General features: G+C 39.1%; 1 protein-coding gene across 5 annotated transcripts in view; it reads right to left on the minus strand.

Moving 5' to 3' along the window:
* Positions 1-3,434: 3,434 nt before the first annotated feature.
* The window catches only part of LOC137098440 (NACHT, LRR and PYD domains-containing protein 12-like), a 254,566-nt gene continuing 241,125 nt past the window's right edge, over positions 3,435-16,875 (minus strand). For 4 of the 5 annotated variants that reach the window (XM_067474683.1, XM_067474706.1, XM_067474744.1 and 1 more), the window contains 2 exons: positions 15,905-16,078; positions 12,889-15,386 (listed from right to left, as the gene is read on the minus strand). In XM_067474683.1, the coding sequence (XP_067330784.1) occupies positions 15,326-15,386; positions 15,905-16,078 (235 nt within the window). In that variant the 3' untranslated portion in view covers positions 12,889-15,325. Of the gene's footprint in view, positions 3,790-3,932; positions 4,107-12,888; positions 15,387-15,904; positions 16,079-16,875 lie in introns of those variants that run through there. The other variant, XM_067474676.1, reaches the window with a different exon arrangement.

Below are 16,875 nucleotides of genomic sequence, written 5' to 3' on the forward strand. Positions count from 1 at the left end.
TGCTGTTAGACAATAACTGACCTTGGAGCAGTTCTGCAAACACTATAAGACAAAACATGGATATGAGACAGATGTTAATCTCTTAATCAGATCTGAGTCTGAGATGAAGTCAGAGAATTTAAGCCAAAGATTCCTGTCATCATTTCCCCAGAGATGCTCCTGGTTTTCTATTGGTTTCAGTCTGTCCAGACAAATATCTGGGTTAGAAACAGAGAAGCCTGTAGCACGACCAGGACAGGCAGGACTCACTGGTGGTGAGGTCTGAGGGGGAAACCAGAGTCCATGCACGAGCCCTGGACTAGAAAAGGCAGGACACAAAGTGGGGTCCACACAACAACAGGAAACAGAAGTGCTGCAAAGTTACAAACCAGTGTGTTTCTATGCGGCTGTGATCAGGTCAAAGCAGAACTTGTGCATGTGAGTGGAGAAACGGCAGAAAGGTCACAGAAACCAGGCACAGAGGGAGGGAGGGATCTGAAACCCAGTTTGTGGTGCTCACAGCTTCAAACAGATTTTCTTGCAGAGCTCTGAATTGGGGCCATTTGTAGTAGAGAACTTTGGGTATAAAGGCCGAGAACTGTAGCTCAAGGGTTCAGTGAGTTAGAGGAGCTGAAGAACCAATGTTACAACCAAACCCAGTTGTTATTGACACTATCAACAAAACTCAAATGTCTGTTGGTGGACAACAAAACGTCCACTGTGATAATTGGACCGATTCCAAATCAGAAATTGAAAAGCAGACAAACCACCTGTGCTCTCATGGATCTGTAGTAAACTATTTCACCAAGAAATGTTTCAGTGGACAGTTGACCGTCTTCACATTTAGAAGCGGAGACTTTTCATGTCGTCTTCTGGTGAACGTAAAGACACGAGCACGTAGATAAACTGGCTGAGTCGTATCAGAGGTGAACATTTGCTGCTTTCCTGTCTTTATATATTCAGGACCTCAGTGTGTTCAACTGTTGGACAAACACGTCCACATGTTTGACTCTGTTTCCACTTTTATATTAGTAACTTCACCATAAGTAACTTTATTTTGACGCAGTTGTTGTGTGAGTGACTCTGAGTCCTGAACTACTTCATCAAGTTTTCTTTTGGAGGAACTTCACTTTTCTTCAAACGGTGCTGATGAGGTTTATTAACAGAATCACATTAGTCATTCAAACAACATGGAACAGGAACTTCAAGATTCTGCAGTCACATTCTAAATCCTGACAGGACAGAAACAGTCGCTGAGATCTGTTTGTGTTGCTCTGATATTTACAGCTCACATGAGATTTAAGAAACCAACTGAATTCTTACTGTGAAATCTTTAAACACAGGAAGTCAACTGATTATATAAATACATAAATTGACATATCTAATGATTAACTTGTGGATCTGTCTGACGTCTACATCAGAAGTAATACAAGTGTTCAGTAATTTAAAATTTGCAAACACACACGGCCCTGATTCTTTGTTACATGTGTATGAATGGAAGTGTCACATTATCCATTTTCCCCAATGTGCACAGATTTAATGTCAGAAGGTGATTTACATTGTACAGCAGGATTCACATGGCCCTGATGTTCCTTATGAACAAAGAGGGGATTCAGTGAAGTCTGACAAATTGACTGCAGGGTTTTTGTATTGGTCTGATCACAGATGTGCACTGTCTGTCTGTCTGAAGGAGAAACTAAACATTTCTATGAGGTTTCAAATGCTGCTCCTCTTATATTGTCATTAGCTAAATCAGAAGAAGATAATTGGGAAAATGTTCTTCTGTGCATGAGTGGAAGCAGCTCGTGGTTGAGTCTTTTATTTCTGTTTTGCCTGAGAACAAAACACACACACTCTCTTTATGTAGTGGCAGCAACACAAAAATGATCATGTGATTCATTCATTCATTCATATTCATTCCAAGAGGGTGATTCAGATTCACTGTTTTCTACTGAGAAAAGTGAGATTTCACATCATTCAAAACATTTTTGGAAAAAAAACGTTTTTTTTTGCTGATTAAGAAAGAAAAACAAACAAAAAAAAAACAATTTCGTTCCTGTTTGTTTTCATAGTGTATAATAAATAGTTAACTGGCTTAATGTTCCATCTTTTCATAAGTTGATGCAAAAAAAGTTCACATGCTGTATAATATCCTAAAATAATTATTGTTGAATTCAAATTATAAATCTGCACAGATGTTAATTTTAAACACTCATATATATCTACTGAGGGACAAAAGTCTTGAATATCAATTAAGATTTTTCATTTGACATACAACCTCCCATGAACACGTCCATTCTGTCTGTTTGTTAATACATCTGAATTTTGCAATAACCATTAAGCCAGTTAACTATTTATTATATTTGTCCTTATTTTCGCTGACAGCCATTACTTTTTTGCTTTTTCCTTAAAAATAATAGCGGTTACCTGGATAAGATTTGGCTTTTGAATTGACTTTTTGAGACGTCCAGGTGATTTTCAGCTGAAATCATTGATGACTTTCTGATGTGCAGCCTGTCTGAGAAAGCCTGCATGTTAGATAAGGTGAACCTACCCAAACATTTAGCAGAAAACTGACTCACATTACAGTTTGTCCTACCTAAAGAAACTTATTTAGGTCATGTGATCACAGCTGAGATCACATAACCAAACAATCTGTTCTAATATCTTTAACCAAGAAACAATGACGTCATACTGAAAACAATGGATTCACAGTTGCCAAGACAGAAAGGCTCCTTGTCTTTAATATTCTGTAGATATGATTATATTATGCTGTATGACATCTGTTTGGTTAAAGAGCCATGATGGCATGATGATAACCTATTGCTTACTTTTCAGCTAAGCTGGACCCTGTAGATGATGGAATATGATGCCTGCCAGCTGTGACAGTTGCAGAGAAAGCTGTCATGACTCAGACAAACAGTTGGTTAGTTTGATCTAACCAGCAGTAGCCTGAGGGTGGAGAATGTTCTGTCCAGCAACAGAAAGTTATAAAACTAATGATTGTGATGTATGAAGTTTAGAACTGCACTGGAAGCTCTGTTGATGTTCTTCTCTCTTCTAAGGTAATAAAACCCTAAAAGAGACTTGATGTGTCTAAGACCATATAATGTCATTTTTAACAGTAATAACAAAAAAACAGATATATTTGGTTTCCAGTCAGTTGAGAGACTTTACTGATTATAAAAACACATTTATTATCAGCTATTTATCTGTTAATAATATGAAGATAATGAGAAACTGTCTATTGTTGCTAAAAACCAGGAGTTCAGAGAGAAACATTACACTATTTTACTTTAATACTCCATCACTTAAACAGAAATATGAATTTAAGATCTGAAGGAATCAAACAAGACAAAGTCAAATCCAGGTGGAGGTGGAGGAGGTGGTTGAGTGTGGAGCAGAAGGAGTGGAGGAGTCTCAGTGTGTCTGCAGAGACTGTGTAGAAGGACAGAGCAGCAGCAGAGCAGATCCACTGCTGATCCTCTGTCAGATCCAGAGGATCACACAGGGATGATGGTGGACTTGACATTGTGTCTGACAGTGGAGCTGTTCTCAGAGCAGTTCAGACTGCAGCACTGAGAGTCACTTCTTCTGATTCCTCTGTCAGTCACTGCTGGATGAAGCTCTCCTCTCCACTCTACCTCCCAGTAACATGGTCCAGTCAGAGCCTCTCTGCACACAACATGCTGCTGCTGCAACTTCTGCATCATCAGGACAAACATTATCCTGGTCATTTAATGACACTCTTACATCGGACATTAATATGATCTGAATCTTCTTTGCTGGTCCATTATAGTCGGCCTCCACCTGTTGAGAGAATGAGACCGAACAGAGGAGATCAGTGATGTTTCCAGAGACTCACTTCATCATCTGTCAGTCAGCAGATGGTCTCTACAAAGACCACATGGTTACTAAATGTAACCATGGACTGACTCCAACCCTCTACTGACCTCAGAGTCTCCAGTCTACAGTGTGGACTCTCCACAAGATCAGACAGAAGCTTCACTCGTGAATCCTGCAGGTTGTTGGGGCTCAGGTCCAGTTCTCTCAGATGGGAGGGGTTGGACTTCAGAGCTGAGACCAGAGAATCACAGCTGATCTCTGACAAACTGCAGTCACTCAATCTGAATAAAGAATCAAAGATGTAGATCAAATCATTAGTAATCATTCAGATTTGTCCTAATAAATGGTGTTTTCTCAAAAATGTGAAAAACTAAAAACTATTTTACTACCAAACTATTCAGAACAAAAACTATTTGAATCCCAAATTACAGATGATTTCATGAAAACTTTGGAAAATGTTCAGCAGAAATGTGAAACAAAAACAATTTCCACTTCATGGACTGAAACATGGAAAAACAACAGTTTGGTTCTTTAAACATTTTGCAACACAATTAACAAGTTCAACAAACTCACCTCTATGAAAAAATACAACTGCTTTTATATGAACATCAATGATTACAGCTCACTGATATGAATTAAATCCAAAGAATATTGTTTTGTTGAGTTTATTTCAGTTTATTTTTGTGATAAATCTGAATTTAAATTCAAAGATGAACTCAACATTCTTTACAATGTATTGACAAACATTAGTGAGAAATATGAATATTAATTTGACAGAAAAATGACACATGACTAAAAATAATTAGATGCAACAAAACCCAATATTTGTCTGACATTCCCCAAAATGTATTGATCATCTTTGGATCATCCAGGACTCTGCAGCCAAAGGTCTCATCCAATCTAAAACATGTGAACACGTTACTTCATCATGTTCAGTTGGAAATTCTTTTGGAAGTATTCAAAGCTCTGCATTGCCTTGCTCCTGCATAACTGGCCAATTTGAGCCTTTATGATGTTGCCTCCCTCATGCTGTGATCTACTTCAGCTGCTGAAGTTCAACTCAGAACCAGAACTGAGACTCTGGACTGAACTTCCTTTTCACATTCACCAACACAGTTTCATTGCAGAGTTAAACATGTGTCTCTTTAAGGTTGCAGATCCATTATAATGCAGCTTTTCACTGACTGTAAATTGATTTTAATAAGGATTTTATTGCTGTTCTAAAAAGAGTTTGATTTTATTACTTTTACATTTTGAAAACAAGTTTCTTTGTATTTGGTTTAGTTTGGTATTATTGTCTTAAATAAATGTAGGTTTATTATTAATACATTTACCTGAAACTGAAGAAAATATTTTTAGTCTGTTGATATAAGAAACATTTAACTTCAAAGTGTAATTGATTTATTAATGACAGTTGGGGACAAAACACATAAAATCTCCAACAGTATCAGTCAGTGAACTGACCTCAGAGTCTCCAGTCTACAGTGTGGACTCTCCAGAAAACCACACAGCAGCTTCACTCCTGAATCCTGGAGGTTGTTGAAGCTCAGGTCCAGTTCTCTCAGATGGGAGGGGTTGGACTTCAGAGCTGAGACCAGAGAATCACAGCTGATCTCTGACAAACTGCAGCTTATCAATCTGTATAAAGAATAAAAGATGTAAATTTAGAAACAAAGTTCCTGTTTGAAACCATCAAACACTGGACAGAGACAGAGAGGAGGAACTTTGTCCTCACACATTTGAAATGTCTCTAAGGTGGATCTCACAGCACAGCTGCTGTCATTCACCTGGATTTGGCTTCATGTGATCAGACAATGTAGTGATTGGAAAAAGATCCAGTTTGACTGCAGCAACACTTTGGTTGTCCTCAACACACATTTGTCCTCCCTGCTCTCTCATGTGTCTCTCACATGTCTTCACCCATGCAAAATATTTCCCATATGATGTAAAGCTGTCAATCATCTCCTGTTGCACTTGATAGTAGCTGTGGAATGTTTGGAGGATTTCTTTCCTTTTCTCTGCACCTTCCAATCCCACTCTGCTGCTCCTCTCTACATTTATTCCACTCAAATCAAACAGGATCAACTGTCTCTGCTTCTTGACACAGTTGGATGCTTCTTCATTAGCTTCAGTCAACTATTTAGTGCTGTGTGTCCTGTTCTTAACCTGCTGATTCTTCTCTCCTCCTTCTATTTGCTCCAAGATGATTCTCTGTTGCTGCTTTATACAAGTGTCTTCAATTCTAAGTCTGACAATCAACTGTCATTTTCACATTTTTATATCAGATTTTTCTACTTTCAAATCAGAGTCGACACTTTCAAAACTTACTTTCAACCACTGAACAGTTTGAATGTGATTTGACCTCAGAAACATGAACCTGTCTGTAGTTTAGTGTCACCACAACTTTCACATCATATTAATCTCAGCACACAACTAAAAAATGGAATCTGACCTCAGAGTCTCCAGTCTACAATGTAGACTCTCCAGAAAACCACACAGCAGCTTCACTCCTGAATCCTGCAGGTTGTTGTCATTCAGGTCCAGTTGTCTCAGATGGGAGGGGTTGGACTTCAGAGCTGAGACCAGAGAATCACAGCTGATCTCTGACAAACTGCAGCTTATCAATCTGTATAAAGAATCAAAGATGTAAATTTAGAAACAAAGTTCCTGTTTGAACCATCAATGTTTCATCATCTGATCAGAGCTGAGATCAGGATTTTCTCTCAGGATTCTTCAATAACATATTTCTGTCTTTCTTCTTCTTCATTTGGACAGTTCATGTTGTCTTTGTGAAGACAGAAGCAACAATCTAATCATTAGTGAAATGTTAGTGTCTAAACTCTGCTAAACACAAACTTCAACCTCTTGTCTGCTCTTAATGATCAAACCTTCAAACTAAGGTTTTTCTGTGTCTGTCTTCAAACACTGGACAGAGACAGACAGGAGGAACTTTGTACTCACACATTTGAAATGTCTCTGAGGTGGATCTCACAGCACAGCTGCTGTCATTCATCCTGGATTTGGCTTCATGTGATCAGACAATGTAGTGATTGGAAAAAGATCCAGTTTGTCTGCAGCAACACGTTGGTTGTCCTCAACACACATTTGTCCTCCCTGCTCTCTCATGTGTCTCTCACATGTCTTCACACATGCAAACTATTTCCCATGTGATGTAAAGCTGTCAATCATCTCCTGTTGCACTTGATAGTAGCTGTGGAATGTTTGGAGGATTTCTTTCCTTTTCTCTGCACCTTCCAATCCCACTCTGCTGCTCCTCTCTACATTTATTCCACTCAAATCAAACAGGATCAACTGTCTCTGCTTCTTGACACAGTTGGATGCTTCTTCATTAGCTTCAGTCAACTATTTAGTGCTGTGTGTCCTGTTCTTAACCTGCTGATTCTTCTCTCCTCCTTCTATTTGCTCCAAGCTGATTCTCTGTTGCTGCTTTATACAAGTGTCTTCAATTCTAAGTCTGACAATCAAATGTCATCTTCACATTTTTACATCATATTTTTCTACTTTCAAATCAGAGTCGACACTTTCAAAACTTACTATTAACCACTGAACAGTTTGAATGTGATTTGACCTCAGAAACTTGAACCTGTCTGTAGTTTAGTGTCACCACAACTTTCACATCATATTAATCTCAGCACACAACTAAAAAATGGAATCTGACCTCAGAGTCTCCAGTCTACAGTGTGGACTCTCCAGAAAACCACACAGCAGCTTCACTCCTGAATCCAGCAGCTTGTTGAAGCTCAGGTCCAGTTGTCTCAGATGGGAGGGGTTGGACTTCAGAGCTGAGACCAGAGAATCACAGCTGATGTCTGACAAATCGCAGCAACTTAATCTGAATAAAGAATCAAAGGTGTAAATTAACTCATTAGTAATCAATCAGATTTGTCCTAATCAATGGTGTTAGAATGACTTTATCCTTGTGTTATTGTGGATCATCAGAATGTCAGACTTCTACAGACATCATCCAAATGTCAGCACAACATTCATACACCTATTCATGTCAGCACTGATTCAGAACATGACATTTATAACATATTATAAAATCAGACATGTTTATTCAAAAGACTGAATCTTGAAAGTTTTCTTTAGAATTTCATAAATGACCAGTATTGTGAAATAAATGACCACACTGAGTTCAGCTTCCTCTGAAAGTCAGATGGATGTTCTCTTCTCTGATCCTAAATGGAACCTAGCACCTTTCTGTACAAACATGTCTGCAGGGTCAGATTTCTGCTCCTGGTTACTGGTTGTGTCTCTACACAAAGTGACATCATTGTCTGACAGGAAGCATCATGCACAGGTTCAAGTGTCACCTGTTGATGGAGACAAATCAGACACCACTAAAGATATGAAGAGTTCATTTGATAAAACAGATTTTGACTGTGTTAAATTTTACTTATTAAATGTCGTTTAACATAAAACCAGCAGGTAAATCGTGAAAAATTACAACAAAATCCACCATGAAGTGGTTCATTCCAAGGTCAAAACGACCAAACCACCAAAATCCTGATCATATCCTCAGCAGTGGAATTTAAAGAGCTGCTACAAAGTTTCACTGTAGCTCTGATTCATACTGAGACGACATTCAGCCTTTGGTTTTTCTCAACAACACTAACAAAACTATTTGCCTGTTTCTCATCTACAAACCTTACTTCCAGAAAAGTTGGGACTTTTTCCAAACTGCAATAAAAACTCCAATCTGGGATTTGTTCATTCACTTGAAATTTGATTTATCTGACAAAAGGACAAAGAAAAGATTTTTCACTGTATTTTATAAATTGAAGCTCATTGAGAAAAGACAAAATAAGAGTGAAAAGTGAAGAAAAGTCAGACGGTTGTGGATGATTCCAGAATGAGGAGCTTCATTGGTAACAGGTGAGGGGATCAGGATTGGCTCAAAGCCTCAGTCTCTACAATCAAACATGGCTCGTGGCTCAGCACTTTGACAATTCTGTCATCAAGTTGAAAAAAGGAGTTTGCAAAGAACTGAGCTCTTTCACCATCTCCACAACATCACAGTGGGAAAAGATTCAGTGCATAAAGGCCACAGGCAGAAACCACTGTTGAATGTGTGGAACCTTCCAGCTGTCAGGCAGACAAATGTCAGAGAAACAAAGTTTCATCTTCACACTTTTCACTCTTTAACACTTGAGAAAAACTCGGCTTTCCTTAAGTTCATGGTCCACTACTAGTGCAGACAAGGTACTAGTCCAAGGCCCAATCAGACTGTCAGCCTGTTCCTCCTCAGCACCACTTTCCTTCAAGTACAGTCTGCAAACATGGAGACATCTCCCATCAGCCAGTCTGGACTTATTTCACTTCTCTATGTGGACTCAACTTAAAGTCCCACATAGTGTTGAGGGATTTGACCTGAGGAAATGGTTTTCACATTTGTGCTCAGACAAACGTAGAAACTAATGAACCAAACGAAACCTGAACATTCACTTATGGATTTAAGATGGAAAACTGACCTCAGAGTCTCCAGGAGACAGTTTGGATTCTTCAGGCCAGAACAAATCAGCTTCACTCCTGAATCCTGCAGCTTGTTTTCACTCAGGTCCAGTTCTCTCAGATGGGAGGGGCTGGACTTCAGAGCTGAGGCCAAAACTTCACAGTGAGTCTCTGAGAGTTTGCAGCCACGAAGTCTGTGATAACAGATAATGAGAAATAATATGAATATGTAATTTATAAGTATAATTAAAAATCTACTATAAAGTTTAGACTTTCTTTATTTTGATCACAAAGCAGAATGAGATGGAGGCAGAAGCTAAATGGTCTGAACTTATCTTCTATAACACTTTTCTACATCACGGAGACACAAACACACACACACACACACAGTCAGGTCCATAAGTATTTGAACAGGGACACAGATTTCATGGTTCTGGTTCTCTGTCCCACCACAGTGGATTTGAAGTGAAACCATCAAAATGTGCTTAAAGTGGAGACTGTCAGCTTTCATTTAAGGCTTTGCTCCAAAACATTAGATGAACAGTGGAGGAACTACACACACTTTTATTGACAGACCCCCAATTTTAGTGGCTCACAACTATTAAGAACAATAAAGTTCAACTCTCTGTTTTAATATTTGTTCCAAATCTTTCTGAGTCAAAAACTCGCTGAAAACTGGAACTATGAACATCACAAGATGCCGGGTTTCTTCCCTGGTGATGCTCTGCCAGACCTTTACTACAGCTCTCTTCACTTCAGCTTGGTTTCGGGGGTTCAAACATCTTTTATGTGTGTTAAGTGGGATTGATCACATCTGGACTTACTGAGCCTTTCTGCAGTTCCTCACAGCTGGGATCAGTCTAAATCGTCCCTCCTCTGATGTGTTGTACTTCTTCAGGTCCAACTCATCCAGAACCTCCTCTGACATCTGCAGCATGTAGGCCAGAGCTGAGCAGTGGATCACAGGGAGTTTCTTCTCTGATCTGTTCTCTGACTTCAGGAACTCTTGGATCTGCTGATGTACTGAGTGGTCCTTCATCTCCATCAGACAGTGGAAGATGTTGATACTTCTGTCAGGAGAACTTTTAGTTTGCTTTTTCTTCAGGTTCTTTATGACTCTCTGGATGATTTCTGGACTGTTCTCTGTCTGACCCAGCAGACCTTCTAAGAGTCTCTGGTTGAACTCCAGAGAGAGACCATGAAGGAAGCGGACAAACAGGTCCAGGTGACCATTTTGACTTTGGAGGGATTTCTGCATGGCTGACTTTAGGAAAACCTCAAGAGATGGGTTGTGAGATGAGTATTTCTTCCCCAGGAAGTCCTCCAGTACCTTTGTCTCCCAGTTGGTGTAACAGTGGAAGAAGTAAACTGCAGCCAGAAACTCTTGAATGCTCAGATGAACAAAGCAGTAGACTGTTTTCTGGAAGATCACACTCTCTCTTTTGAAGATCTCTGTAGAAACTCCTGAGTACACCAAGGCCTCTGTGACATCAAGACCACACTGCTCCAGGTCTTCTTGGTAGAACATGATGTTTCCTTTCTTCAGATGTTCAAACGCCAGCCTCCCCAGCTTCACAAGAACATCCCTGTCAGCCTCCGTCAGCTCCTGTGGACTGGTCTCATGTCCCTCATCATACTTGTTCTTCTTCCTCTTGGTTTGAACCAGCAGGAAATGTGAGTACATGTCAGTCAGGGTCTTGGGCAGCTCTCCTCTCTGCTCTGTAGTCAACATGTGCTCTACAACTGTAGCAGTGATCCAGCTGAAGACTGGGATGTGACACATGACGTGGAGGCTCCTGGATGTCTTGATGTGGGAGATGATTCTGCTGGACAGCTCTTCATCACTGAACCTCCTCCTGAAGTACTCCTCCTTCTGGGCGTCAGTGAAGCCTCGTACTTCTGTTACCCTGTCGACACATGTAGGAGGGATCTGATTGGCTGCTGCAGGTCTGGAAGTTATCCAGACCAGAGCCGAAGGAAGCAGATTCCCCTTGATGAGGTTTGTCAGCAGCACGTCGACTGATGACTTCTGTGTGACATCAGACACAACCTCACTGTTGTTGAAATCCAGTGAACGTCTGCTTTCATCTAGGCCGTCAAAGATGAACAAAAGTTTACAGACAGCCAGCTGCTCTGCTGTGACCTTCTGTAATGTTGGATGGAAAACATGGAGCAGCTTGAGAAGACTGTACTGCTCATCTTTGATCAAGTTCAGCTCCCTGAACGAAAGCAGAACCAGCACACTGACATCTTGGTTTTCCAAGTCCTCTGCCCAGTCCAGACTGAACTTCTGCACCGAGAAGGTTTTTCCAACACCAGCGACACCGTTGGTCAGAACCACTCTGATGTGTCTCTGTTGGTCAGGTAAGACTTTAAAGATGTCGTGGACCTTGATTGGAGTGTCATGGAGGGTCTTCATCTTGGAAGCTGTCTCAAGCTGCCTCACCTCATGTTGGGTATTAACCTCTTCACTCTGTCCCTCTGTGATGTAGAGCTCAGTGTAGATCCTGTTGAGGAGGGTTCCACTTCCTGTTTCATCACTTCCTTCAGTCACACATTCACATCTCCTCCTCAGACTGATCTTATGTTCATCTAAAACCTCCTGCAGACCAACATCTGCTGATAGATCAGAAACTACCAATGAAGAAAACACAAAAAGATGTTTAGGAATTTGTGATTATTATAATATTTAACACAAATGAATGATAATAACAAAATAAATGTTAATGCTGTATAATACGCAGCCTCAGGTTTATCTGCAACACCACTGTGTTAACTTGAGCTTTTTCGATGTGTTGTACAGTAACTATTTCCAAACTATCTGATGTTTGCCAGCTCATATCTATCTAATCCTGCATTAACTACACAAATACTCTGAGTCCTGAACTACTTCATCAGGTTTTCTTTTGGAGGAACTTCCCTTTTCTTCAAACTGTGCTGATGAGGTTTATTAACAGAATCACATTAGTCATTCAAACAACATGGAACAGGAACTTCAAGATTCTGCAGTCACATTCTAAATCCTGACAGGACAGAAACAGTCGCTGAGATCTGTTTGTGTTGCTCTGATATTTACAGCTCACATGAGATTTAGGAAACCAACTCAATTTTTACTGTGAAATCTTTAAACACAGGAAGTCAGCTGATTATATAAATACATAAATTGACATATCTAATGATTAACTTGTGGATCTGTCTGACGTCTACATCAGAAGTAATACAAGTGTTCAGTAATTTAAAATTTGCAAACACCCACGGCCCTGATTCTTTGTTACATGTGTATGAATGGAAGTGTCACATTATCCATTTTCCCCAATGTGCACAGATTTAATGTCAGAAGGTGATTTACATTGTACAGCAGGATTCACATGGCCCTGATGTTCCTAATGAACAAAGAGGGGATTCAGTGAAGTCTGAGAAATTGACTGCAGGGTTTTTGTATTGGTCTGATCACAGATGTGCACTGTCTGTCTGTCTGAAGGAGAAACTAAACATTTCTATGATGTTTCATATGCTGCTCCTCTTATATTGTCATTAGCTAAAGAAGAAGATAATTGGGAAAATGTTCTTCTGTGCATGAGTGGAAGCAGCTCGTGGTTGAGTCTTTTATTTCTGTTTTGCCTGAGAATAAAACATACACACTCTCTTTATGTAGTGGCAGCAACACAAAAATGATCCATTCATTCATTCATATTTCCAAGAGGGTGATTCAGATTCACTGTTTTCTACTGAGAAAAGTGGGATTTCACATCATTCAAAACATTTTTGGAAAAAAAAGGTTTTTTTGCTGATTAAGAAAGAAAAACAAAAAAAAAACCATTTGCTTCCTGTTTGTTTTCATAGTATATAATAAATAGTTAACTGGCTTAATGTTCCATCTTTTCATATGTTGATGCAAAAAATATCCTAAAATAATTATTGTTGAATTCAAATTATAACAGTTTATATTCATGGCAATATTTTTATTCTAATTTATTGAAGATGTAATAGGCCTAAATCTGCACGGATGTTAATTTTAAACACTCATATTTATCTACTGAGGGACAAAAGTCTTGAATGTCAACCATGTTTTATCAATTAAGATTTTTCATTTGACATACAACCTCCCATGAACACGTCCATTCTGTCTGTTTGTTAATACATCTGAATTCTGCATTAACCCTGGGAAAAAATGTAATGTTAATATATATTAATATTAATATATTAATAAGAAAAGCAGTTGTAATTGTGTCTTGTGAAACTTTATCAGCAAAGATACGTGATGGTGGAAAGTGGAGATTTGTACAGGATTTGCAAGTAGTAAAAATGGAAATTCATCCAAGAGCTCCAGAAGTATTAAATCCACAATTAACTTCCACTAATTTCTCGGTTGCTGATTTGGAGAATGTATTTCTATTTGTCCTTATGTTCACTGACAGCCATTACTTTTTGCTTTTTCCTTAAAAATAATAGCGGTTACCTGGATAAGATTTGGCTTTTTAACTGACTTTTTGAGACGTCCAGGTGATTTTCAGCTGAAATCATTGATGACTTTCTGATGTGCAGCCTGTCTGAGAAAACCTGCATGTTAGATAAGGTGAACCTACCCAAACATTTAGCAGAAAACTGACTCACATTACAGTTTGTCCTACCTACTTATTTCTGTACATCTGCTTGTAATTTTTGCATTTTGTGGATGTTGTCTTATGCCACATGGAAGAGGTCTAATTATGTGAGTCACAGAGTGCTGTGACTCATCAGATGGTACTTGTTGATCTAAGATCTGCAAAGAATAATGTTCCTCTTTTAGAACCTGATGTTGATCCATTCACAGATTGTAAATATGCTAAGAAAACCTCCTAATCTCTGCTTAGCTCTGTACCCCAGTGATGTCTGTCACACAAAAACAGAGCCTGAATTTCCAATACAACATTATGATGATGTATATTGAATATCTTAAATGTCTCAGGAGGGAATTGTGATGCAAAATCAAGTATGATTAAATGCTAATGCTTGTGTTTTCTCTAGTTGTAATGGTAAATTGTGAAAAATGTTCAAACTTTGTCTCATATCCATGTTTTGTCTTGAAGTGTTTGCAGAACTGCTCCCAGGTCAGTTATTGTCTAACAGCAGATCACCCCACACTGTAGTGACCCAGAGTCACTTCATGCGCACAGGTGCTTATCAAAGTGCTGAAAAGGGAAAAGGTTTCTAGAAAAGCAGAAAAGGGCTGAGAGCAGTAGCCTGAGGGTGGAGAATGTTCTGTCCAGCAACACAAGGTTAGAAAACTAATGTGTGATGTATGAAGTTTAGAACTGCACTGGAAGCTCTGTTGATGTTCTTCTCTCTTCTAAGGTAATAAAACCCTAAAAGAGACTTGATGTGTCTAAGACCAGATAATGTCATTTTTAACAGTAATAACAAAAAAAACAGATATAATCGATTTCCAGTCAGTTGAGAGACTTTACTGATTATAAAATCACATTTATTATCAGCTATTTATCTGTTATTAATATAAAGATAATGAGAAACTGTCTATTGTTGCTAAAAACCAGGAGTTCAGAGAGAAACATTACACTATTTTACTTTAATACTCCATCACTTAAACAGAAATATGAATTTAAGATCTGAAGGAATCAAAAAAGACAAAGTCAAATCCAGGTGGAGGTGGAGGAGGTGGTTGAGTGTGGAGCAGAAGGAGTGGAGGAGTCTCAGTGTGTCTGCAGAGACTGTGTAGAAGGACAGAGCAGCAGCAGAGCAGATCCACTGCTGATCCTCTCTCAGATCCAGAGGATCACACAGGGATGATGGTGGACTTGACATTGTGTCTGACAGTGGAGCTGTTCTCAGAGCAGTTCAGACTGCAGCACTGAGAGTCATCTCCACTTCTTCTGATTCCTCTGTCAGTCACTGCTGGATGAAGCTCTCCTCTCCACTCTACCTCCCAGTAACATGGTCCAGTCAGAGCCTCTCTGCACACAACATGCTGCTGCTGCTGCAACATCTGCATCATCAGGACAAACATTATCCTGGTCATTTAATGACACTGTTACATCAGACATTGATATGATACAAATCTTCTTTGCTGGTCCATTAGAGTCGGCTTCCCCCTGTAGAGAGAATGAGAGAGAACAGAGGAGATCAGTGATGTTTCCAGAGACTCACTTGGTTACTAAATGTAACCATGGTTCTTTGATTTGCAGGCTTCAGTCAGACTGATCTTAGAGCTGTGACAAAGATGAAACTGATCAATAGTTTAGTTTTGAAAACGATCAGATTTGATGAATGAGGACCACTGTCTCTTTTTATGTTGTGAGGCTGTCAGCTGGAATCCAGCTTTATTTCCTGTCCACATGAAGACAACAACAACAGTCATCTTCACATTAACTCAAACAGATGATGACAACAAGCTTCTGGCTGATCTGATTGGCTGACTGTTTTCTCTGTCTCTGTCTTTCTGTCCAATCCTGAAGCCTGTCCCCATTCTCCTCTCACAGCTTCACTGAGGAAAGCAGCCACTGAGAAGGTTGGAGCTTTACAGGAAATACTGGATCTTTGCTTTGATACAAACTGGGTTTAGTACAATACTGCTGAAAGCAGCATGGACTGACTCCAACCCTCTACTGACCTCAGAGTCTCCAGTCTACAGTGTGGACTCTCCACAAGATCAGACAGAAGCTTCACTCTTGAATCCTGCAGGTTGTTGTAGCTCAGGTCCAGTTCTCTCAGATGGGAGGGGTTGGACTTCACAGCTGAGAACAGAGAGTCACAGCTGATCTCTGACAAACTGCAGTCCCACAATCTGAATAAAGAATCAAAGATGTAGATCAAATCATTAGTAATCAATCAGATTTGTCCTAATCAATGGTGTTTTCTCTAAAATGAGCAAAACTAAAAACTATTTTACTACTAAACTATTCAGAACAAAACTATTTGAATCCCAAATTACAGATGATTTCATGAAAACTTTGGAAAATGTTCAGCAGAAATGTGAAATAAAAACAATTTCAACTTCATGGACTGAAACATGGAAAAACAACAGTTTAGTTCTTTAAACATTTTGCAACTTAATTAACAAGAAAATTCACCTCTGTGAAAAAATACAACTAATTCTATATGAACATCAATGATTACAGCTCACTGATATGAATTAAATCCAAAGAATATTGTTTTGTTAAGTTTATTTCAGTTTATTGTTGTGATAAATCTGAATTTAAATTCAAAGATGAACTCAACATTCTTTACAATGTATTGACAAACATTAGTGAGAAATATGAGCATTTGAGATCTGAAGGTTTAATTTGTCAGAAAAATGACACATGACTAAAAATAATTAGATGCAACAAAACCCAATATTTGTCTGACATTCCCCAAAATGTATTGATCATCTTTGGATTATCCAGGACTCTGCAGCCAAAGGTCTCATCCAATCTAAAACATGTGAACACGTTACTTCGTCATGTTCAGTTGGAAATTCTTTTGGAAGTATTCAAAGCTCTGCATTGCCTTGCTCCTGCATAACTGGCCAATTTGAGCCTTTATGATGTTGCCTCCCTCATGCTGTGATCTACTTCAGCTGCTGAAGTTCAACTCAGAACC

This window comes from Channa argus, chromosome 1, assembly GCF_033026475.1.
Source record: "Channa argus isolate prfri chromosome 1, Channa argus male v1.0, whole genome shotgun sequence".
In the NCBI taxonomy this organism is placed as follows: domain Eukaryota; kingdom Metazoa; phylum Chordata; class Actinopteri; order Anabantiformes; family Channidae; genus Channa; species Channa argus.